Here is a 23,187-nt window from a genome sequence, read left to right on the forward strand (position 1 = left end):
TGAGAACAGTGGACTCTGATAATGCTACCAACTTGGTGGTCACCTCCTCACTAAGCAGACAACGTTTGTCCCCCCCATGAACTGCAAACCCAACCTGAGCTGCAAACTCTCCTGAGCAAAAAATACACAGAAAGGCTTCAAAATATTTGAGGATTTTTCCCCTTTTCGTTAACTTAATAAATCCCATTACAGACACAACACCAGCACACATTTACATTCAAATCAATGGCACCGCCTGTCCCCTTCAATTCAGAGAGCCATGGGAGCAAAAAACATCTGATACTGGGCTACAACTTTGTGCTTCTTCTTTCAACTGCTCCCATTAGGGGTCACCACAGAAGATCTTCTTCTTCCATATCCTCCTGTCCTCATCATCTTGCTCTGCACCTGCATGTGCTCTCTCACCAATTCCATAAACCTTCTCTTAGGCCTTCCTCTTTCCTTAATATTTTTAAATTACTACCAAGACAGACCAAAACTAACAAAGCTTTAGGACACTCCAACGGGGCCGGTTTCTAATGTTATATAAAATAAGATGTCATTCTCCCAGAGAGCTAAAGGGATTTAGAAGGAGCTCTTTGAACAGACCAAGAGGAGGGGACGACTGAGCTGTGCACCGTTAACTCATCCTGTTAGATCTTCCTCAGTTTTGTTGTTATTTTCAATAATGTCAGAGACTTGTAAACCTGAAACTACCTGAACGGCAGGCACCAACACAAGATACTCCCCAAACAGATGACCTACCAAGGCCGACACTGAAGGACAGCCTTCATAAATCACAGCTGGCCCGGAGGTTATTTTGGATAATCTTAAGGTAGATTTATATATTATTTTGAACTGAATCAGACCAGGCCTTGTACCGACTGATGAAGTGTGGACCTTGACGATGACAGATTGGCACTCATCATCTGAAATGATCATTTACTGGTCCCATAGCCAACCTTGGTTTACTTCATGCCACAATAGGTGGCATTTCCAAATATCAGATAGTCTAGTTTTCAACCACAGACATTAAAAAAATTAAATGTTAGCAAAGTTTGACATATTTCAAAAGGAGTACACTAACAGAAGCCCAAGGAGCAAAGGTTCAAAGGATGAAAACCTACTTCGTGTATAGAAGGCCTCAAAAGATATGAATATCATAAAATTTACAAGACTGAAAGATGGCCAAAAGAAAATGATCATCTAGTATGGACGGGGCAGATTTTCTGTATTGGCGTCGTATTTCGAGCAAATGCTGCCCCATCACATTGTAAACCACTGGTAAGTGACGGGGCACCGATAGACAAAGACATACAACGAAGCGAATGAACAGGAATGCTTTTCCAGGTCTATCCAAGCAGCTGTTAGATTCAGTTTCCTTCCATCACCATCTTCACATGTGTATTTGTGACCCTGCTAGTATTATTAAAAGGTCTTTACACATCTCCTGTTTACATATTTCCAAAATAAAATAATTTGCATTTCACATGACCACAGTAACAGTTGTAACCAGACACACAGGGGCGAACAATGAAGTATCAGTACAAGGAGCCAAACTATGCAGCATCTGCTTGTTGTGCCGTGTCCCACGTCACAATATTACTACTCAGGTCTCCGAGATTAAACACTTCTGTCAAATCATGTCCTAATACTAGACGCACACTTCAAAATATTAATAACAAATGCCTGGCCAGTGTGGCAGTTTAGAAACAGGACAGACAACTCCCAGCACTCCTCTACAGGAAACACCTGTCAGAAAATGGAGGGCTGAATGGACAACTGCAGCCACGACAAACAGGAATCTTCTGTTCGTCCATCACAGCCGTATAAGGCACCGAGCTGAAGAGCAAACCTCACCACTCGCTCAAGTGACAGTCACACCACCACACTGGCAGAGCTTACAGGAGTCGTGCACTTTTATTACACAACTCATTCTATAACCTTAAAAACACACCATCAGGATTACAGACGTGTGTTAAATGAAACGAGCAGCAGAGCAGGCAGGACACCAACAATCCAAGTCGGCTCCGGGAAGCGTCTGTCAGGTTACTCGAACACTTCTTCTCTCTTTCCTGTGCCGTCTGTTCCCTCGAGCAGCACACCCACTGAACTCCACGCTCAGTCCTGCGGACCCCATGTGGCTGCACGCTTATGTTCCAGTGCTGTCATTTGGACCCTTAGCTGTCATTTCCAGTTTGTATCGTGTGGGTTCAGGACAGAAACTACAAAAGACACCGAGTTTGGTTCATTTTTATTAGAATGTGCCATGTTACATGTGGATGGTTTTGTGATTAATTTTAACTTTTATTTTTTAGGATTTTCATCCTTACGATTGCAATCCTGCTTTTCTGAAGTGTTCTGCTTATTTCAGCCGTTACTTACTACTGAACACATTGGTGGGCCCGACACTCGGGTAGCTGCAGCCTTTCAGCATTCACTGTCATCATTAGGACGCAATTAAAGTGGGGAAAACTACAAAGAAAAGGGGCAAATTAAGAAGGCAAACGAGAATTAATTTAAAGCTATAGCAAATATACAAATACCTCGAAACACGGCTGTGCTTTTTTTGAGCAAAGAATTGGACGAAAAATGAGACCAGCTAATTAAGATCATCATCATCATCATCATCAGAGGTAAAATGGCGAAACAGGCAGGAACAAAAAACTTCAACCACATGGGGTCCCCCAGACAGACCGAGACCTTCTACTTTACAATACTCTTTAAACCAAAATGTAATGAAGGGTTGTAGCAGAACTGAAGAAACTTTCACTTTTCAATAAAAATGCACTGGGGCTTATGTTGAAGTTCATGTACACAATGCCCACACAATCAAGTGGTGCAGTGGAATGACTGTGCGAGTCAAAGAGAATTAAGACAAACATCCCATAATGTACCTCTGAGCCTAAAGCTACTGCTGCAGTTGAAAGGAAAGGAAGAGTCTAAGGGGGTTAAAAAACGTTCAGCCCCAATACAAGCGCAATTAACAAAGGAGCTTAAACCAACTGAGGCTTAGGTGGGCTTTAGCAGCCACATGGCGCAGGCCAGCGGGTCAGTTCGGTTCTTGTGCTCACCCGAATCACAGTGCAGGTCACTGACCAGTCAGCACAAAAACAACGAACTGACAAGGGGCGGCGGCCTTTGCACTCTTTTTGGAACCTGCAATGAGGCCTGAAATCTTCAGCCAAACCCAAGTGTACTACAGAAAAACTTTGAAACACAATTATAAGTCATCATGCGTTAGGGTTGTAGCTGCACGCCGCTGGATCCTTTAAGATATAAGGACAGCGCTGCAGTACTACGTCGTGTACTTTCAGGTGGGGGTACAATAAGGTAACTGCCCCCCCGGCAGGAGTTGTGGCATTTAGTTTGTAAAAACTGAAACTTAAAGCAGGTATACAACATTGTAGCTACAGACACTGACAGGCGTCTGATGAAGTACAAGACCACCGCGTACACACCCACCAGCTGGGCCCATTATGCAAATCAGACTATTTGCGAATAATTAACGGACTCCAATCAGCACAAACATGTAAATATTTCGAACACTTTATCCCCATGGAAGCCGCATTTGCAATTCTACGATATCTAACCGAACGGCAGCACGCGAGGTCACACTTTAGAGAACTCAAACTTCACGCAAAATTTTAAAGGCGGGCCGCCGCATTCCTCCGCAACCAGGCCGCCTCGGACCGACTCTCGAGCAGCCCCCCTGCCGCACAGATACACGAGAGGCCCCGGCCGAGGCCTAAGCCTAGAAAGCTCATCCTCCGAGCAACATGTCACAACGACTTTAACTGTCACGACAAAGGCCCTCGGCGCCGAGCGAGCACGAGCCACCGCACCCTCCAGCGTCCTCACGCCGCACGAAACCAAACGCTCGCCGAGGCTTACCTGCGCGTGGTGGGTCCGTCAGGCTCGGAGTAAAGAGAAGCGAGAGGAGGAGGACAAAACTGCTGCTGTCAGCGTTGGGCAACATTTATCCTCCATTCATCATACTCTACACAAGAGGTAAATCAAAGCATCGTAAAAGGTCTGCCAGGCTTTAGTTTAGGCCTCCGCTCCTGTGGCCCGTAGTTCTGAATCGTGTCCAGTCCTCTTCTTACTGGTGTAAAGGTTAACTTGCTCTCTGCAGGAATGACTGCAACTTTAAACCCGAACCCCACTCTTCTAGGCGTCTTGCAAGACTCCTCTATATAGTCCAGAGTAAGGGGAAAACAAGATGGCTTCCTCCTCCCCTCACAACAATTGGAAACACGAAGCTAAGCCAATCGGATCACGAGGAGGAGGCGGGGCATTCGCAAACGCGGCGTGCGCGCGGCCGAACGCACCTCCAAGGGTCGGCGCCCAGGAGCGAGCACGAGCACGGCTGGAGCGCGCTAGGTGAGGCTCATGAGCAGGGAGAACTTTGTAGGTTTAGTCATCACGAGCGATGTGTGTCTGCAAGTGGGACTCCTGCAATGCTACTTTAGTTCAGAAAAGAGACGGGGGTAGGATGAGCCATGCTGCACATCCTCTCTGTGACACGGCAGCACGGAGGACTACCAGCCAGCGACTCATTCAGCAGACGTGCGCTAAGACAGTCCCCTGGGCACCCCTTTACAATGTGCCGTGACTGCCTAGGCGTGGCTTTTTTAGTCCTTCTGGTGGAATTTGCTGTTTGTCCTAATTTTGTTGCATTGCTGTAAAAAGCCAAAATTTCTCCTGATGACAAATAAAGGTTTATTTAATCTAACATCATATGAACAGTTTATGGAAAGGAATCGGGGGTCTGCCTTGAACACATCTCAACGACAAGCACAGTGATGACTGCGTGTGTAGGAACAAGTTAGAAAGGAACGGTCGGTGGCACTACAACGACCCTTCTTCATTTCATGTAAAAGTGGATATAGGGCAGTGGTCCTCAGGACCCCCTGTGGCTGCAGGCTCACTTCTCTTAATTGTGATAAGCAAGCTGCTATTTCCCGGTTTCTGAATTTTTCACAGCTATCTAGAATTTACAAACTGGTTTTGGTACAAGGTGGAATTTGACGCAGGAATTTGTGTTAGATGGGTAGAAATTAATTCGTTTTTTGAAGTTTTATCTTTTTAATACTTTGGTTAGACTAATAAGCACTGAAGCAGCTGTTCGTTTAAGTAATTTATGCTGGTGTCTGCTCTGCTGAACATCCTCTGTATTTAGATACACTTAACAAACCAAATTCCACAGAAAAAGTAAATTAGAAAAATGTCTTCATGTCCTGTAACTGCTGTGTTTACTCCACTAAATGTTATTCTTGAAGCGTTTTCTTAACACAGCAAAGTGCAAGACAAGACCCATCGCACCCTGCACAGGACACGACTCGAGCACACCGCATACACTCGTGTGGGAACGACAGCAGCCGAGGGGCTCAACGGGGCCCACCCACTCTGACACAGCGAGTCCACCTTCTGGAACACTCTCCTACCATACATAGCATGAGGATTTTGCAAACTAATGTGCATTTTTAAAATTTATTTCATGTTTAACTCTTAAAATGCAACTGCTCCAACTGGACTATTGACATTTCAGAATATTACCTCCTTACAACTACAAATCTGTGCTACTTGTATTTAATTTCAGATGTGAGGCTTCGCTAAAGGGCATGGAGCTGCACAGTTTGACATCTGTGGCAGAGAGACGGGCGCTGAGCAGGCTCCTATCGATTATGGAGCATCCACTGAACAGGATCATCTCCAGACAGAGGAGCAGCTTCAGCCACAGACTGCTGTCACCGTCCTGCTCCACTGACAGACTGAGGAGATCGTTCCTCCCCCACACTATGCGACTCTTCAATTCCACTTGGGGGGGTAAACGTTAACATTATACAAAGTTATTGTCTGTTTTTACATGCATTATTATCGATCTTTAATGTAATATTGTTTTTTTGTATCAGTAATGTGCTGTTGGAGTATGTGAATTTCCCTTTGGGATTAATAAAGTATCTATCTAAAACTCTTAAGCATTTTTACAAAAAAAGATCAAACATGACATTAAATGGAATACCTAATTGTATTTTCTGCTTTCAGTAACCTACAAGTACAAGATGGTATTTTACCTAACAAAAATCATAAAACTAAATTTGTAAATCAACAGCAAACTGTCTTTATGGGAACTAAAATGTTACAGGAGAGAGGCCTTTGCATTAATGGGATCACCAGAATTGGGTCTGTTCATGTCTGACACCTGAAGGAGGAGCTGAGCCGCTGGCACACCCTCAAGGTGGCTTTGGCACCGAAAAGCCCCAACAATGCACTTTGGTTTTCTTTGCCTGTCGTTGTCACCAAGCCTTGTTTTAGCCAACTGAGCAGTGCAAGGTTTGTACCAGTGTATTGATGGGGGGTTTTGGGAATAAAGAAAAGACGTTAGCAACTATTCAGGTTGGACATGCAACTTAATTTCTTCCTTCGTGAAAAAGAATGCTGTGTGTTTGTCACATTTTATGAAACAATACAAGCACTGTGTTTGAGACTGCGGCATAAAGAGGGACTTCCTAAGCTATAAAAAAAGTGAACTCCCCTTGCACTAATTCTTCTTGAGTTTCTATGTTACAAATTAACTTCTAAAACACAGGGCATGGAATTAAAATGAAACCGTAAATGAATATTTTAATAGAAATGAATATCATGGTTTATAGATATTAGCCTGTCAAATATAATCCTAGTACTAGGGTGTTGTACCGTGTCAGCCATTATGGGTGTAGTGAGAAGTCAAGTAAAATGACCCTTTATATCGGCTAACTAGAAAGATTACAATATGCAAGCGGACGAGGCAACTCGGGCCCCTTCTAAGATGTCTCACTTAAAGATTTACAATGTTGTTACTTGTCCTAGTGTGTATATAAACACAGGGACCTCCAGTTTCTGTATGACATCTCGCCTGACGAAGGGGCCTGAGTTGCCTTGAAAGCTTCAATATTATAATCTTTTTAGTTCGCCAATAAAAGATGTCATTTTGCTTGACTTCAGTACAATTATAATCATTAAATTTCAGCATGAGGACATTTATCAAACACAACTGCAATCAGGTAATCTTCTGCCTTGTTTCTCCACCACACCAGTACAGAATCTTAACTTTACTTCTGAAACATCTCTGTGGACACGGAGGTAATAAGAATTTACTTTATCTGCTGTTAATAAGGTAACTAATGTACAGCAATAACATTTGTGCTTTAAAAACTCAATAATATGTGCCAAAAACAGAGATCAGCATTCTGTCTTCTGGTATTTAGACCGAAGGCAGTGGTCACTGCAGCCCAACATCAGATACGTTAAGATGCCTGAAGCAGTCGGACTGGGGAGGAAACACTGAATGCATGGGACTTCATACGTGGTTAATTAATAGATTACTGCAAATAGCACACATTTAAAAAGTAGAATTACCTTTTTAGAAGGTGTGTCAATTCTCCTGTGCAATAGTTTAAATAAATGGAAAGCACTGTTAAAAGAATCAAAATCTGTAAAAATAAAAGGATTTTATATAAACGTGAAGCAGGCACACTGGACAGCAGAAGGACATCCAGGACCTGAAACGGTGAGTTGCACTGAAGTCTCGTGAGTGTCCAGCTCTGTCTTTGGCTTCTTTTCACATTACTGAGATGCACACAACATCTGCAATGTCATGTAATTTTGAACATTACATTGGAAATCTTAATTTTTCAATATTTGAAATTTCATTACTGAACTGAACTCTGTTGGGGGAAGTGAATATCATCACTCACTACCGGCAGGTTAGACAGTTTGCCGCACCCCCCTTCCAAATAGCTTTGTTAAAAACAGAATTTGTTTCCATTTATTTTATGGATATTATCCAAAATAAAACAACTTTCAGCCTTCAATAAGTTTATATAAGCACATTTGAATGTCTAAAAAAAAAAAAGCCAAAATATTCACAAGCAATTTTTCCCCCAATTGTTGTTGTCACAACAGACTGTCACCAGTATACATTCTGCGTGTCCCATGAGGAGTCCCTTCTTTCTTCCTACAGAATGAACAAATGGGGTCATTCTGAATTTGAACTGAAATCCCTTATCAATAATAAGTTAAAAGAAATCCGAGGCCTTTTTCCTTTTAGGAAGCTGCAGCAGATTATCGGTGATGGAAGCAGGATCTGGCGTGCTGGCTGCTGGGTCACTGCCATGTGGCGTCGGCGTGCCTCTTGGAGTCTGTAAGCCCGCTGCTGGGGTTTTGCAAGGTGTGTGCGCAGGAGAAGGAGTGTAGCTCGCTCTCAAGGCTTTGTCTGTATATTTACTGGCCGTCCTGTTCACGAGTCTCTGCAGTGCTGGGGACAGAGCCGGACTTAACCCTTTAGGTGTAAGACTGTTGGAAGAGTGGAAACAAAGCAGAAGTATGATTTATTATAGCCATGTACTTATTAAGTCATATTTCAGATTAGACTAACAATACTTTAAATAAAGCAGTCATAATGAAATGTGTATTTCATCTTAAGAGATTTACATTTACTGCTTCTGCAGCTTTGTAGCCATTTATGTTGTTAGGCCTTAAGGCACAGGCAAACGGTAAGTTGCAAGATTTATTTGTAGAATTGCAGAAATAATTATTGTTCTGCACTGATTTCTTTCCCATTTCACAAGGATGAATTTTAAAGATCAATATAAATGTTTCAAAGCGTAGTACAAACAAATAACCTATGGACAGTTTTATCAGTCGCATAGCTGCACTTCCACAAGCCATTACGTTAAGCAGCTACTTCACATACAGAAGGCATTTGTTATGCAACTCAAAAAATGCCTGAGTATTGATCAGTCACTGGAAAAAAATGCAAAGGATATAAAGTTCTACTCAGTACTTGTCAAGCAACTACATGCTTCTTGCTGCAGGCCCAGTCAAGGTTTACTGCTACAATTTTAGAACTGTTATAAGCATATCTGGAATGTTTTATACCCTAAAATGTGTCGTACACAACTAAAACGTTTAGAAACATATATACAGAGAGAGATTTACTGAAAATCTTATTTAATATCACTCACAAAAATGTCAGTAAGAACAAATTGTTGCATATACGTGACAACTACAACACTTATTAAAAGTCATTTGCTTTACCATAAATTGTAATTATTTAAATACAAATGAGTCATAATCCGTGCACTAGTTTGTGTAATTGTCTCGTATTAATTAATAGGCTCATGACTCTACTAGAGCACAATGGCTCTTTGAAACTGACGTGTGAATGTTCAGCTGGACCTCTGCTCCTCCTTACCAAGACCACCACAACATTGGGTCAAGTGTTCTATGGATGTTGTATTCATATGTATAAAGTCAGGCTGTAATTTACAATGTAGATACTGAACCTTGGTTTTTATTTTACTCCGTTTATGTTGGCCCCAGTATTTTAACTTCCAAGTGAGCATCATATTTAAGAAGAGTAAGGGCATTTGTGATTTATTTCTAGGATAATACAATACATTTACAAGATGCCCAACTTCAACACTAATTGTGGAGTGTAAAGCTCATGGTGAACATTTCTACTGATAAGTTAGGATTAAAAACTACAATTTAAATCAACAAAATTCTTTACTTAAAAATATTCACTTTCATAGTCATAGCTGGTAGCCAGCACCCACTATGACCAAATTCAGTGTTAGCTGCCACTTATTAAATAGTTACATAAAAATGATTTAATTGATTTAAATGTCAGCTTAATAATTACAATCAAGTAACAGAATAAAACATCCCAAGTACTAAAAATGAACTCGCTATGCTGTTCACATTAAGAAAAGATGCCAACCTTGCTAAGTTTTCTGTGACTTTGCGAAGTGCTTCTTGTTTTTTGGCTCTGTTTTTGGCAGCAGCTTCATTAGCCATTTTCAGTCCCAGCCTCTCTCGGCGGCCTGGTTCAGGTATCTGTGAATTACGAGCAGATGAGTGTGAGACAAGCGGTTAGCTACCATTCTTTAACACTGAGAAATATTCTTGCTGATGTAATAAAAATGAATAAAATATAAGACATCTGCATAAACAAATTAAATTGAAACTCAGACAGACTTGAAAGAGCGATGTATCAAATCTAATCCTAGTTTTTCATTACATGATTTCACACAGTTAAAGTCTGCAAGCTCAGGTATTGTTACTGCAAATATAAAAACTCCACAAACATATCTTGAAAGTCTGTAAGTGCAGTATGAGGCATTGGAGACCGCTGCTCATCATACTAGTAAACTGATACATATTTTTACTTTACTTTTGTTTTGTAAAAATCATTTTCACCTTGAAAGATGGACCAGGAGTTCGATCAACGTATGGTGTGTCTGAGCCATCCAGTCGGAAGGGGGTGCTTTCTATCTCACCCCAGGTCATCAGAGGAGAGTCCGTCACACCTGCAATGCACCAATGAGAGTTTTTTGTTAATGAGGAGTTCTAATTTTCAGTTTGAACATTTACAGGGTCTTTGCTGACATATATACGTTTCACATCTGCTCCTCACTTTTTCATGTGCCTCCTATGATCAGTTATCCTAATTTCTTCACAATTGTTTCAATCAGCCTTTTAAACTGAATGCTTCAATAATGGAGCCTGTCTTCTTGAACAGGGTACGTCACATCCACACATGGACCAAATCCTCTGTCAGACTGCCTAACAGCGCTTGGCTACGTTTTTTTGTTCTTTATTTCGCCTTATTCAATTTCTTGTATTAGGAATTTGTTAGTTTTTGCATACCCCTTGGGGTCAGAGCGCAGGGTCAGCCATTGTACAGCGCCCCTGGAGCAATTACATGTTAACGGTCTTGCTCAACGGCCCAGCAGAGTAGGATCTCTTTTGGCAGTGACGTGGATTCAAACCAGCAACCTTCTGGATACCATCACAGATCCTTAGCCTCCGAGCCACCACTCCGCCCTGATATAGAGCCTGTGCAACGCCTGCATGACTTTGATGAATCGGCTTGGTTTAAAAATCACTCAAAATGTCAATAGAAGGCACAGTTTCCGTCCATATAATAGAATGGTACACTCTTAGTTAGCTACACTTTTTTAATCCTGAAATTACATGTAGTCATGCAATTTGTTAACTCTGCATTAATTTGCAAAATTAATCAGGTGAATAAAACAGAATGTTTAATCCAATAAAAATACAAAACCTGGTGCAGGTGACGGTGTTGCTACAAATCCATATCCATTGACTTTGGGAGATTCCTGAGGAATGAGTTCTTTACCATCTGGTCCAACCTTGCCCTGTTTAAACTAAAAACACAAAATATCACATTAATTAATAGACGTTATCTTTAGCAATGTGGCTGTTACACGTTATATGAATATCCAAAAATATTGATTCATTTAAAAGGGAGTCTATTTCAAGAGATGAAGCACACTAGGTGGGACCACACAGTTAAATGAGAAGCACAACTTCACTCCAGAGGCTGTTTAGGATGGCCCGTGAGGTACGTTATAGTAGTGCTGCCTATCTTTAGCATTTTGTCTTATTCAAAAAGCCATCCATTCACTTTCTAAGATGCTTATGCAGGTCAGGATCATGGAACACTGGTGCCCATCGCGCCAGTATTGGGCACAAGGCAGGATCCAACCTGGACGATGCAGCATTTAATCCAAAGTCACATTACATGACTTCTGGTCAGAGGGGATGCCAACATTGACAACTGCAGCTGCTGATCTCGTCACCACAGCATGTCAAATCCTAGTTAGAAACGGCTGGGCATGTGAAATTACACAAACTTTTCACCACAGTTTCACATTTCCAAAGGATGCCCTTTTTCTGACAGCCAAAAGTGTGCTGCCTGATAGCGCTAATGCTATACAAAGGGTTTATAGGTATGGTGATCTTGCCCCCAACCCCCACCACCAATAATGGGGTACATAAAATATGAGATATCAGACAAACAAGCATCTCTTCTGTTTGTGAGGTTTAAAACACCTGCATTCCTTACCTCGTTGCTGCCTTGTAAGCATTCTACTTCCGGGTGGGCGCTCACTGACTGTCAGCTCTCAGCAACACAAAGCGCACCCCCCACCGACTTAAGACAAAACCGTAACCTGTTTGATTATGTTGGGACGAGTCAAGGACTACTTGGAGTGAGTCACTGGTGGTCTCGGGAGCATGCGATGACTGCTTTATTGTGTACATTAAGTCTGACTGAACGCCAGATTAGATGTGTAATGTGACACGGCCTTTACAGTGTAATTATTTTTCCCAGATGTACATCTGCCAGTGATTAGAGTTTGCCAGATCTGCTTAATTTAAGATTGACATTTTTAACTTGGACAGGGCACTCAGATTTTGGCTGATTAGCTAAATGAAAAACAGCAAAACTATTCCAGCTATCTCAGTAGCGATCAGAACACACATGGTTTGAAAGAAACAGCCAATATAACCACAAAAAAGTGTAACATAAATAGAGTAGGAATCTTAGAGATTTCAAAGCTGTATCCATGGATTTAAGTGATCCTGAATACTAATGCACATTCATGGCCTTTGCCAGATTAGAACTCCTTGGCTATGAGAAGTCATCAGGTCAGCACCTTTAGTACATAATTAGCGCTGCCTCTATGAGCTCAAGTGGAGACTGTGCCGCTGTGCCATCCCCTCTGGAAGCACTTCAGGCCCTTTCCATGGACCGCCCAGCTGTGATTAAAGCCTTTGGTACAAGTAAATAACCATCAGAGGAGCGACAGGTGGTAGAGCTCACTACAGCATGCAGTGCCACGTCTAAGGTACCGTCAAGAACATTTCCATTTATACATCACTTTGGACCCTGCCCAGCGCCTGAGCAGGTGTCCGTACCAAATGTAGCATAATGCTGATATTGTACTGTTTAAAAAATAAAAAATGGGTAATTCTGTACTTTCAGAGTAATGGTATATCACGCAACACTACAGGCAATATAAAATACTAATATTATATATATATATTTGCAGCTGTGAATCCACAAAGGGAGAAAAATGAATCACGCATCATAAAGTAGTTTTATTCCTGAGCTTTCAACCCCTGCCAGAGGTCTTCATCAGAAGATAATGCTTAGACTTACAAGAATCAAAGGCAATATATACCAAAAATTACGTTTTTGGCTAAGTCAGTGTGATCGGGGAGTGGGTATTGGGTGTAAAGTCTTGTTTATTATGAACATGTTCTTCTTAAGCATTATCCTCTGATGAAGACCCCTGGCAGGGGTTGAAAGCTCAGGAATAAAACTACTTTATGATATGCGATTCATTTTTCTCCCTTTGTGGCTCTCCAGCTGCTAATGTGCAAACTGTATCACAGACCTTCACTTCCATATATATATTTATTTAGTACATTTAAAGAAAAAAGCTCATGTGACAAAAATTAGTCTTAAATAAAACATATACCACTTTGGCTTTATTCAAGAATGCTTTGTTCAAATTGTTGTTCTTTGACATGCGCTTAGGTTAGAAGTGAAAGGGGCACAGCCAAAGCTGGCCAAGCTCAACCTTAAGGTGTCTGTAACAATTCAGGCACAGAAGCAGGATGGGATGCTGTTCATCACAGACACACTTATGACCAATTTATTTGAAGTTTTTTTTTTTTTTTTTTTTTTATAATATAAAAAGATTTAAAAAAAAAAAGACAACAAACCTGGGCATTAAGAGCTGCAGCTTGTTGCAGCTGGGATTTACTTAAGGCTTTGCTAAAAGGGTCCGTCTGAAATCGTGTATTTTTGTGCAGAACTATACGTGGTTTCTTGAAAATGTTCTCTTCATCCTTAACACCTACATAGAGGAAAAAAACAACAGCATTTTGTTACAGCTACCTTCATAATTAGCAATTATCTACTATTCCTCACTGTACTTCTTTTACCTTAAATATAATTAACATCTAGGAGGTCCTAATTATTTATTTTGTATTTACTAGCAGCAAAGCAAGCCAGCATATATTTAAGACCTAAGCATCACTGAAGTGAAATTTCAAGAGACAATGGTGCCAGCTGCTTTCTGCACTTCTTAAGTGTTCTGTTATATTTAACATTGTCGTTTGATCATTTATATATAAATCAAAGCCTCTTTCGTAGTTTGTTTAATTTCATGCCTCATATGTTCTGTACCTTTTTAAAACCACTCAAAATGCAACATCCATATGTAGCCAAGAAATAGCAAAATCGTGCATCGCTAACTGCACGACGTCTACTGGAAAGAACAAAGACTGACGACAAGCATCCCATCAAAATAAAAACCTAACAAACCAAATCAGACAATTTGTTAATTTTGTTAGAACCATCCACATAAATTAAATACACTCTTTGCAAAATACATTATAGGAAGGAGCACTATATTTAATTCTCATTTGGATATGAAAACGTTTACAATTAATGGATAATCTCTCACTGTTCTGCACAAATTGACTGACTTGGGTTAACAATTTTATATTTTAGTCACGTGGACTGGTTATCGTCTCAAAATAAAGGCTTAAGTTCATTTTTCGTTTGTTTTTCACAATCATGGCATACATTTATTTGTGCGATTTTAGATGATGATGCATTAATTATAGTATATACTTATTCACCTGTGGTCTATGTGGAACGAGAGGTACCATGAAACAACACCCTTAAAACTTAATGAATACATCTGTTTTGAAGTGGAAAAGTTTCCAATTTCAGGAAACAAAAAAATTCTTGAGATATATTTATAGTAACAAACCAAATCAATTAGTTTTTATCTAAGATTCTTGGTTCTGTTTTTCCTGAGGGGATGATATGCTTTTGCTTCTGTGTTCATGGTGAACGGCCTGGGTGGAGTTTTCATCTAAACAGCACTCAGTTCAATGGAAGGTACAGTGGAGATCAGAAGTGCTGGAGCAGAGAGTCCCAAAGCAAGGCATCCATCTGTCGCTGCCCACCACAGTACTACCTTCCAGCTAAAATCTTTTGGAATAAACTGTACACAACTGGAGAAGTGGAAAACTAGTGTGGCCATTTTACAACAGGCCACACAATAGAAGACAGTGACTCACAAGATTAACCAACTCGTTCACTCAAAAGAAAACTGTCTTCATTTTGTCTTTTTGACATTGATTACTTCTTCTGGTTTAAATTTCAGAAAAATGTCCCCGGAAATCTGAGACTGATGACTGAACAATTGTCCTGATCAATAACAAAAAGGGCATCCTCATGTAACACAGGGGGCTTGTCCCCAAACCCGTCTATGTTTTCCAGCAGTGGCAGCAGGAAGTCCAACTCTCCATAGTAAAGATGTCCACAACTCAGCAGATTGTATTTTACATTTTCCACTTTATCACCACCAATCACCAGTTGTAGAGCTTTTCCTCTCCCAAGTCATGTTCAGAGTCAGACATACTCGAGGCCTAAAATGACAGCTTTTCTGTCTAAACACTTAGAATATTTCAAAAGAAAAATAAAAAGTGCTTGAATCTGTATTGAAGTACACTTAACCTGCTCTCCCAAAAAAATAAATTAATAAAATATCGTTTAGGATTAAAGTAAAGAGAAGTTTTTTTTTTTTATTATTAGAATACATTCACTTCACTACAGAAAACAAGTTTCCAAAACAAATAAATGTATGCTATGATAGTGTAAAAGAGATTGATTTTAAAATACTGAACTATCCTCCATTACTGTGCCACTGCCCCCAACCTAACAACCTTACCTTGTCTTACTTTGAAGGTTTAAGAGCACCAAAATGTGTGGTATCTTTAGAGATATTTATATTACTTATATCTGTAAATCTGTACAATATATGGATGAATTGAAATGAAATGTATTAAGGTCACTTAAGGTATAAGACATAGCAGTGCTAGAGATCACTCTCATTGTCCAGGTATCCATTTTCCCTAATGGACGGTCACTGGGGGCAGTAGCCTACCCTGGGGATACTGAATTGCTAGGGAAAGGACCAACATGTCCTTAAAAAGTAAAAGGGAATTGGGAAATCTCTCAAGTAGACAGAAAAGTAGAGAATGAATAACTAGTTTGGATTATTACCCTGTTCTGAAGTTTGTACAAAGACACCCTTACTTACCTTCAGGATAATACATCAAGGCATTTTTTGCTTTATACTCCCACGTCTCAATACCTGCCTTTCTAAACTCAATTGCTTGTTTTTCAGCTGATGGTAATGCTAGATTATCATCATGTCTCTGAAATCAACAGATTAGAAATTTAGTTATTAGCTTAATGGTCCCCTTATCTATAAATATGACAGATTTACATACTGAAGTCACATGGATCTAATGAAAATGCAGTATCAGTCTCTACATACTGTAAATGTCTTTACTAATATTAATTTACAAATAATAATGACAAAAGGTATAAACAGCACCACAGATTACCACAGAATAAAGAGAACACTCTAATGTCTGTAAATCATTTCAGTAGAGCTACCTGTTTGTACTCTGCTTCTGCTTCATACAACCATGAATGTCTCGTTTTCTCCTTATCCTTCGCAATTTCCAGGATTTGCTCAAAGGAGGCGTTGTCTTCACTTGTGTTGTGAGCTAAGAAGGAGTCTAATGAGGGAAACTGTTTTTCTTCATCTGTTTCCCCCTCTTTATCTACTAAAAAAAAAATAATAATAATTTGAATACTATATATACTAACAGGCTTCTAAAAGTATGAAATGTATATATTTCGCAAAGAATGTGACATAAATACAGACACATATTTTTTTGTAGTTATTTCACTCACCATGCTGTGCTATGTCACTGACCATGTAAAGTGGTCAGCATTTAGACATGTATTGAAAAATGCTAACTTCATGTATATTAGGCTTAGATTTAACGTTACTGTTTTGGCCCATTATTTCACGTTTCTTTTACACAACTTAATGTTAAAGTATTGTTAACTAACGTTCATAATAAAGCATTACAAAAAGGACATAAACACCTAACAACACTAAATATGAAAAGGCGTACCTTCTTCAAGCAGTTTCGTTCCACGTCTTACATTTAACGCTGGGGACGCTAGGTGACTCTCTGGAGTTTCAAATGTAGCTGGTGTGACGTCTACAAGAGAACATAAACCCATGAGCGACACCAAGAAAAAAGATGACCATTGATTTGTAAAATGTCCATAACACTACTTGATGAAAAACATACCCACAAAGTGACAAATCTGACATGTTCACCGCTCACTCACTAAAATACAGGAATGACCCAATAAACATGTAGCTGTAGGTTCAAAATGCTTGGACTATGAAGATATTTAAACTATAAATCTAGCAACAGCACCCGCCTCATGATGTGCCATTATGGAGTGTCATATCACTGGGCCTGCCAGCTCTCGCCTCTGCTGGCCTCACACACTTTGACAATGAAATCTCTGCTTGCTGCGATTTACAAAATGACCTAATTAATTCATAATTGAATTCACACACTGATTTCCTAAGTGACAGCAACAGTCTTCTAACGACTGCTGCTAAAAAGACAACGTTAACCACTATGCTGCCCCCTAAATGTCATGTTGGATAAGATTCCAAATAATAAAACTTGCTTGTGTCACTGAAGCACACTGGTAAACACGACCACTCCAGCTTTTGTAGAGCATGTTACAGTCATCAAATTTGACACAAGTGAATATTTAAAAAACAAACAAACCCACAAAGCAAAACCTCCAGTAACATACTGCTCATTTGCTTTCAATATATAGTGAGGGTGAACAGAATTTACAAAGCACTCCTCTTTGTTCTTATTAGCATTTGCCATACTGTCACTACTTTTACAGAACTGGGGCTGTAATAATAAAATAGCATAACCAAGTCACAGTTAGTACCAATTTAAAAGGTTTGTCGTGGCAATAACAAGCTGAGCAGGAAGGACCAGGACTTCTTGTCCTTCAGCTTCTAATGGGGGGCTTCCATCCACAGCCAGATGAGACATAAAGCCCCTTCAGAGCCCCGTAATCTCCCCAGGGTCTCGTCCCAGCAAGTCATGTAGAAGACAACCATCAGGCAACACGCAGGTCTCCTCGACTGGCTAATTTGTATTTCTTTTTGACTCCAAGGATCTCCTGGATTATCAGGCGCCTCCCTCTGTCAAGGAGAGGAATTGAACTCCACCTAGGATTTGCACTTGAAAGACTTCTCTGTACTCAGGGAGCTCATGTTTTATATCACATAAAAACAGGTTTCATTTGGAAAAATACTAACAGATGGATATTACTGAATACACTATACACTTTTTAATCCACATTGTCTCACCTCTATGAACTCGCTATGTCACTCCTTTTGCAGAATTATTACTAAAGCAATGAAGAAGAAAAGAAAGAAAAAACTTACATGGTGCAGAAGAACGTACAGAAGCTTTGCCAAGGGATGAACCAAATTTGATTGCAATTTCTCGCATCTTTTCCAGGTCCCCATGCTCCTCTGCCTCTAAATATTCCTTTTGAGTCCGCAGTTTTGCAACATCGGGGTAAAAGTCCCTCTGAATAATCTTCTCCAAACTCTTAAAAAGAAAAATATTAATTTTTATTAAACAAACCTGACAACCTAACAAAAAAAACATACTCCGTTTTTTAAACTACGCATATGAGCATTAATACAAACATCTATCAATATTTTAATGTAACAAATTGTTGCTAGACAGGACCCAACTATGGATCACAGGACACACAACTGGGAATCGTCCATCAACAAGGCAGAAAGTATGTCTTTGAACCTTACATACTAACTACGCCTAGCAAGTATGGCAAGGACACAACTGCAACAAAACAAAGGAACCCCTGCTGTGAATCACAATTAGGACCCTTACACTGTGATACAAAAACACAAAATGTCATACAACAGTGCGTGGCATTTCAAACCATTTAACCACTCAGACCATTTCAGTGTTCAGGCCCGATTTTAGACAAGCTTTCCCTTCTTCCACTTTCTCAGTTCTTGTGTATATTGAAGTATGCCATTTAATCTAACCTTCCACTTATTTTACTTATTCTGTCATATTTAAAATTCCCATATCCATCCATCCATCCATTTTCCAACCTGCTGAATCCGAACACAGGGTCACGGTGGTCTGCTGGAGCCAATCCCAGCCAACACAGGGCACAAGGCAGGGAACCAATCCAAGTATACATTTTACTTTTTGATAGTGGATCAAGATATCCTTTTAAATTATTTCAGTTTAATTAGAAACAGCAGCATCCATCCATCCATCCATATTCTACTCTCTTTATTTCAATTCTTAGTCTTGATGAGCTAGTGTCTACCCTGGCAGCATTAGGTGCAAGGCAGGCTGGCTGACTGACTGGTTCCTGTCTGGTGTAATGCACACTCGGCCAGCCTAAAACACGCCTGTGGGATGGCAAACTCCTGGCCAAATACTTCAGCCTCATCCATTGGATGGATGGATGGATGGATAGATATAGTCTTTATTTTTCCCTAAATATAAACACACACACACACCAGAATTACTCAAAAGGAAGACAATTAAACAGACAGGAAAACTTGTGTCTTGTTAGTCTCGGTGAAGGCTTGATGTAGACGTATTGCTGTTGGTATAAAGAAGCCCCAGTTGTGTTTCCAGACTGAACATTTTTTTTGTTTGCAGAAAGTCCTGTGTTGATGTGTCAGAGAGAGGATGTGCAGCATTGTTTATAATGCCACTCAGTTTTGCTTTCTTTTTCTTCTTTGCTATGCCCTCCAGGGGGTCCAGAGTGTGTCCATTAATAGAGCCTGCCCCTTTAATTAGCTTGTTGTTTTGGTGGGCCCCTTTTTAAGTGATATTACTGACCAAACCAACCACACTAGCCATCACAGAGATGTAGAAGATGTGAAGGAGGTCACTACTGACATTAATGAGGGACCTACTAAAGAAGAAGACCATGCTCTGCCCTTTCTTATATGGTTCCTTTGTGTTATGAGACCAGTCTTGCCTGTGGACCCCCACTTCTACAAACACCCCTTGACATACAGTGACCGGGTGTACACCTCCTCACTATTTGTCAAGTGAAGACACTAACAGGAATAATAAGTAAGTGAACTAAATGGAAGCACAAACTAATAAATAATAATAATTCAGCTTTAACTCCAAGTAGACGCCAGTGTATCGAATGGGTCATTTTTCCGAAATCCAAATCCAAATAAAGGCTGCGTTAGACAGTCTTGTGATTAAAGGAGAGGCTCCATTAAGGAACTGGATAGAACAAAGGCCTGTGACCACGACTGGACACCTCAGCTCACTTTAATTCCATCTTTTGTGTTAATAATACTGTTTTTATGACTAATAGCAACATCAAGTGTGCAATTTTATGGTAGAACTACCTAAATTCTATAAATGGGGTTTCTTGATGTTCAGCCCTTCAAATACAAATTAATTCAGGGCTCAAAATCCTGGAAATGGTGCAGTCTTTAAAACTTACTGCAGTAAAAAGGACCCAAAAGGTACCCCCAGGGTCAAACTGCTGGGCTCCTCAGTAATCTGGTGTCTCTTAATGTTTATGTAGACAAACTTCTGCTGAGACTGGACCAAGGAGGTTAAATTGTACGAAGAACAAAACACACAAATACACACGGATGATTACAGATATGATATTCTTCATGCAAATAGGATTTTTTTTTGTTTTCTTTTTATAATCATTTGTATTTTCTTAACTAAACATTTTCTGGCATCTATAAGCTATACAATTACATAAACAAAAGTTAAAACACACACACACAGGATTTATTGCCCCCTCTTGCTTACATTATTCGCGACCCCATAGTACTCCCAGGGGTAAAATACATCTAAACGCCTTTCTAGACATATCTAACAATATAACAGTAATATTTCATTGCACTGAAAAAATATGAAAGTGTCCAAAGCCCGATGTGTGCACAACACACGATTGTGCCCGCCTGGATGTTGATTTTCTCATCTCTAACAGCGCCGTCGCCTCCCGTTGACAGCAATTCGATGCTACTGCGCTAGGTGTTACTCACTTCAATATAGGAGTTCTCGTCGAGCACTTTTCTTTTCCTTTTTCTTTGTTCCTTCGCCGATTCACAAACAGCGACAGTGCCGCCCGGCTGCACCAGCACCAACGCCCCGTCAGACGGCTCTTTGTTTTCGGTGAGCGCCATCACCAAAGCTCCGGGCTTCTCACAAATACTCAGGCCTCGTCTGTGTAGCAAGCGTTTCTTCAGCGAAGTCAAAATCTTGTACGTGGCTGATATAAAGACAGAACGATCGGAATCAAAAGCAGATCCACATTCTATACCAAGCAGACAAAATAAGTACAACCCTTTTCAAATAACGGCAACCCATGTCAATGAGGGGAACAGTTTTCCAAATCCACGGAGAAGGGAAGCAACCACGAAATGTATTATGGGAAAAGTAGTTCTGTTACTGATAGGCTTCGTTACTGCCACCTGCCGTGAGCTGGGAAAACGACACCCTGGGCTGTTTACTGCAAGTGGCTCCGCCCTCCAAGCGAGTCAGCTCTTTGTACGCACGCGCACATCTAGGAGGCTTTAATTCGATAACGGCACGTGAAGCTAGGCATCCCTTCTGTGATCGTTAATTAAAAAGGGTCGCTTCTACGCTACAGGGCTTGGGCTCGATGCTTGTGTTTAAATCCCCGGGGGGAAATAGGAGACGTGATGGAGTTAAAGAGCCACTTTGCGGCTCAATACATCGTTATTGTTATCACTAAGCCCAGACCGCTTTGGGCGTGTATTCAGGATATATGAAGAATTTTATTCTAGTAGATAAGAATCAAATGTCTAATCCGTAGTGAAATTAATTAAGGGGCATTTTCCGAAAGATTTAGATTTTTTAAATAAATGTATTTAACTTAATTTCTTACGAAGAGTAAAACCTTAATTTTTTTTTCCATTTTTCATTATAGCTGAACACCACTACTGCCACCTCCCGGACAAGAAAAGTATAAAGATTTCACGGTACAGTATTTTTTAAAATGTTAAGACATTTTTTTAGGAAATAAAGTGTTTTACGTTTTATTTATGTCACCCACCATCTAATTAAGCAAATTATACAGGACCGTCATTAGCGTGATGCCCAGCGATTCAGAGAGTCTTCCTCATGACTCCGCAGGTTAGGTTGTTGCACACAGTGCTGGTGGTGTGAGTGCCCCCCCAATTACTTGGCGCAGTGTCCACTGTTTCTTGATAAATACATGAACCTGTGCATGACCATTCCCTACGACAATGGGCTGCCGATCCGTCCCGGGTCAGTTACTGCATTGGGGCCTTATGGACGCCAGTTTCCAATGACCTGGCTGAAAAAAAATGCCTTCAGAATGTGGATGAATGTTTTTGATATAAAAACCCATTTGACTGATTTAAATGATAGAGTTATTGTGCAAAATGTAAATTTATATATAACTATAAAGTATAACCTAATACGCCCAAAAAATGTAAACTTTATGATTTAATACTCATACCAACTTGGGTTATGATTTCATCACCTGTGCTTGCCAAATTCTGGTTCAGGTTTTAATACAATTGGCATCTGAATTTGCGACTGACTAATTTGGCCATTGAATATAGCGTTGAAGCCATTTTTTAGCATTGGGAATCCCTAAAGTAAGAAAAGACATAGGTTTCAGGTTTAATGACATGGTGCTGCACTGGTTATCGCTGCTGCCCCGTGGACCCAGCATCTTGGATTCAAATCCAACCCAGGGTTGGGGTCTTTGTAGAGTTTGCCAGTTCTCCCCCTGAGGTGCTCTGGTTTTCTTCCCATATTTCAAACCTGGGTGTCTTTAAGTTTATTGGCATTTCTAAACTGGTCACGTTTGAGTGTTGAAGAAATTTGCCCTGCGATGGACTGGAATTGCATTTACACCGCGTTCCAAATTATTATGCAAATTGTATTTACAGTAAGTGTCATAAAGATTAAATATTTTGTTTTCAATTAAACTCATGGATGGTATTGTGTCTCAGGGCTCTTTTGATCACTGAAATCAATCTCGGACACCTGTGATAATTAGTTTGCCAGGTGAGCCCAATTAAAGGAAAAACTACTAAAGAAGGATGTTCCACATTATTAAGCAGACCACCATTTTCAAGCAATATGGGAAAGAAAAAGGATTTCTCTGCTGCTGAAAAGCGTGAAATAGTTGAATGCCTTGGACAAGGTTTGAAAACCTTAGATATTTCACAAAAACTTAAGCGTGATCATCGTACTGTTAAAAGATTTGTGGCTGACTCAGAGCACACACGGGTTCATGCAGATAAAGGCAAAATGCAACCTGACAAAATCTCTCTGATGAGGTCAAGGGCCATGCCAGACCATATTGGACCAGAGACTAAA

General features: G+C 40.3%; 2 protein-coding genes across 4 annotated transcripts in view; both read right to left on the minus strand.

The window, feature by feature from the left end:
• dgcr2 (DiGeorge syndrome critical region gene 2) overlaps window positions 1-4,227 on the minus strand; it is a 38,852-nt gene extending 34,625 nt beyond the window's left edge. Inside the window, exon 1 of one of the 2 annotated variants that reach the window (XM_028825102.2) lies at window positions 3,874-4,227. In XM_028825102.2, coding sequence (XP_028680935.1) covers window positions 3,874-3,958 — 85 coding nt within the window. In that variant the 5' untranslated portion in view covers window positions 3,959-4,227. The remainder of the gene's footprint in view (window positions 1-3,873) is intronic. The other variant, XM_028825103.2, reaches the window with a different exon arrangement.
• A 3,681-nt stretch (window positions 4,228-7,908) lies between these two features.
• Window positions 7,909-21,479, minus strand: ess2 (ess-2 splicing factor homolog). Of its 2 annotated transcripts, none has more exons than XM_028824359.2 (10): window positions 20,853-21,479; window positions 18,213-18,381; window positions 16,852-16,941; window positions 16,322-16,494; window positions 15,960-16,077; window positions 13,564-13,697; window positions 11,093-11,195; window positions 10,225-10,334; window positions 9,746-9,861; window positions 7,909-8,316 (listed from the first exon to the last, which is right to left on the minus strand). In XM_028824359.2, the coding sequence occupies exons 1-10, from the start codon at window positions 20,991-20,993 to the stop codon at window positions 8,040-8,042; spliced, it is 1,431 nt and encodes a 476-aa protein (XP_028680192.1). In that variant the 5' UTR covers window positions 20,994-21,479; the 3' UTR covers window positions 7,909-8,039. The 2 variants fall into 2 exon arrangements, with proteins under 2 accessions (XP_028680192.1, XP_028680193.1); XM_028824360.2 differs by having other exon boundaries at window positions 16,322-16,491; window positions 20,853-21,478.
• Window positions 21,480-23,187: the final 1,708 nt, after the last annotated feature.

The sequence above is a fragment of the Erpetoichthys calabaricus genome, chromosome 18, assembly GCF_900747795.2.
Source record: "Erpetoichthys calabaricus chromosome 18, fErpCal1.3, whole genome shotgun sequence".
In the NCBI taxonomy this organism is placed as follows: Eukaryota; Metazoa; Chordata; class Cladistia; order Polypteriformes; family Polypteridae; genus Erpetoichthys; species Erpetoichthys calabaricus.

Bases quoted from the DNA above. Each gene is read 5' to 3' on its own strand.
- ess2 (XM_028824359.2), bottom strand. From the start codon at position 20,993: ATGGCGCTCACCGAAAACAAAGAGCCGTCTGACGGGGCGTTGGTGCTG. The intron at 11,196-13,563 runs GTTTGTTGTCTT...TTGTGTTTTTAG, and splicing joins CTGCAGCTCTTAATGCCCAG to TTTAAACAGGGCAAGGTTGG. The intron at 9,862-10,224 runs GTGAAAATGATT...CGTAATTCACAG, and splicing joins CTCCTGGTCCATCTTTCAAG to ATACCTGAACCAGGCCGCCG.